Source organism: Penaeus monodon, chromosome 33, assembly GCF_015228065.2.
Source record: "Penaeus monodon isolate SGIC_2016 chromosome 33, NSTDA_Pmon_1, whole genome shotgun sequence".
NCBI lineage: Eukaryota > Metazoa > Arthropoda > Malacostraca > Decapoda > Penaeidae > Penaeus > Penaeus monodon.
Window position 1 is genome coordinate 31,288,975 of NC_051418.1, and position 2,165 is coordinate 31,291,139.

A 2,165-nucleotide genomic window follows, 5' to 3' on the forward strand; every position below is an offset into this window, starting at 1 on the left:
GACTGAGAGTGTAAACTGAATTCACTGTGCGCTGACATGAACATAAAAAGATTCCTTAAGGTCTATATTACAATGCTGCTGTCCTTTGCCTGCAAGCCACCTCCTTCAGGGCAAAAGCGATATGGCACACGTTTCATACCCGAGTACGTGGGCGAGTTCCCACCTTCCTCACTCCCACTGTCTGTAGTGTGCACAGCACCAACCGGCAGTGATGTGCATACGTACACCCAAGGGCCATGTGCGCGTGTCAAAACATCAGGCGGGTGTGCAGCCAGATGTGTGCACAGTGCATGGCAATGACGCAAGCCATGTACCAGAGCACAGGAGGAGCAAGAATGTAACAACTAGCATCAGTTAAAAAAAAAAAGAAAAAAGCCATGCAAAATAAATATAACGATGCTGGAAAAGAAGAGCTTAGAGAAAACTTATAAAAAAGGTGAATTCCATATAAATTATGAGAGAGAGAAAAAAATAATAAACAGAAAAGATTATACTTGATATCCCTGGAAGACAATGCCAGACATTTTGAAGGCTACAAGCGCAAAAGGGCATGCAGCTCTTCGGTTTCCATTTTCAATTCTAAAACCACAGCTAGAATTTCTCTCCGCTACCCCTAAGCCTGTAGTTGAACAACTCTTGCCTATGAATCAATTGCACTGGAAACCATACAATAACAGGGGAACAAGGGAGGGCCAATGGAGGGAGAGACACACTGAAGATAACTTCTAATTCCTAACAGATGTACGCTGCACCTACAGATTGTACAATAGTTGCGGCATATAATTTGGAGGGGAGCATACAATTTTGAATACCAGGAATGCCAGACAGACAAAGAAGTTTACTGCACTGTAGTTTGAATTACATCTTCTGAATGATCTTTAATCATGCAACTGACTCCGCATGCATTGTACTACAGCTACAACATTCTATCATCTAGCAACAGACAAAAACGGTGTACAAAATACCAACCCGATGACGCATATTCTCCAGGATGCACCCAGCCACCTGAGGTGCCCGAGTTTTTCAAACAGAGGAAGTAAGTTAATTGAAGTTGCAGGTTGCATATTCAAATATATTTCAGTCAGATCAATGCATATTAATAGTTAGTAATTCATATACATGAATTCTATTGGTTAGTTTTCATCAACTAATGAAAGCAATTGTTTCTTGAGTGCTCTTTGTGAAGTTGCACATGGTACAGCTGTGAAATAATCATCTGATCATGTTAGTTTGTGATCACAATGTGAAGGGTAATGACCATACATGCCAGACGTAAACTGGTATTCTTGGAATCAAAACCTGACTCTCTTCATCAGCACTAAATTTCAGGTATTGAAAAAGTACTTCTTATCGTCTTTTGGCTAGGCACTGCACTTCAAAAACTTTTTAAAAAACTTCTTGTCTGCTTGAATCTCTGCTTCTAAAATCATTACATTTCTATCTTGATAATCACACTTCAAAAAGATTTAGCCTGCCACCTTGTTTCTACTGATAAATATAACACTGAGTGGTCTCTTACCCTTTTTGGCTTAAAACTTTGCATGCTTTTACACTGCCACATGTCCTGCCTTTCTATCTCTCAATTCCCCTACAGATATTATGAGCATATTGTTAAATCTAACTAGAACCATAAAAACACACTTCTGAATTCATGAGAAGGCCTGCTAAATGATGTCTGTATTCTTGAGCTCCTTATGTCTGTAAATACTGTGGTGTGCATGAAACAGCTGTGTATGTGGGAAAACTAGTATTAGTAACAGTAGGAATTTAAAAAGTTGTGTAACCTGTTTTTGTAAAAAGTTGGAGAATGTAACAAAAGGCAAATGAACAAAGGGTTAAACACACAAGGACTCAATATACAACATGCAAGAAATACCTCATCTCAAATAAAACATAGATATCAATAACTATAACTTCTATAGAGGGAGAGGGAACAAACAAAAGTCCTGACTCTGTTGAGGACAAGAAGGTCACTCAAAGACTGACATTCACTCAACACAAGATAGCTGAAGTGAGTCAGCTGATGAGTAAGTGACCAAACCTCCCGAGAATGCTCATGGGACCAACAAACTTAAGTTATAAATACAAGTACTAAAATGTACTACTTGAAGTAGATGGGGAAGATAATCAAATGTATGGCCTTCTCTGCTTTAGTAACAAAAAGA

General features: G+C 38.9%; 1 protein-coding gene across 1 annotated transcript in view; it reads right to left on the bottom strand.

Moving 5' to 3' along the window:
* LOC119594380 (C-Jun-amino-terminal kinase-interacting protein 4-like) overlaps window positions 1-2,165 on the bottom strand; it is a gene marked incomplete in the record, with an annotated part of 97,279 nt that overhangs the window by 29,887 nt on the left and 65,227 nt on the right. Inside the window, 2 exon segments of the mRNA XM_037943442.1 lie at window positions 140-181; window positions 970-1,005. Coding sequence (XP_037799370.1) covers window positions 140-181; window positions 970-1,005 — 78 coding nt within the window.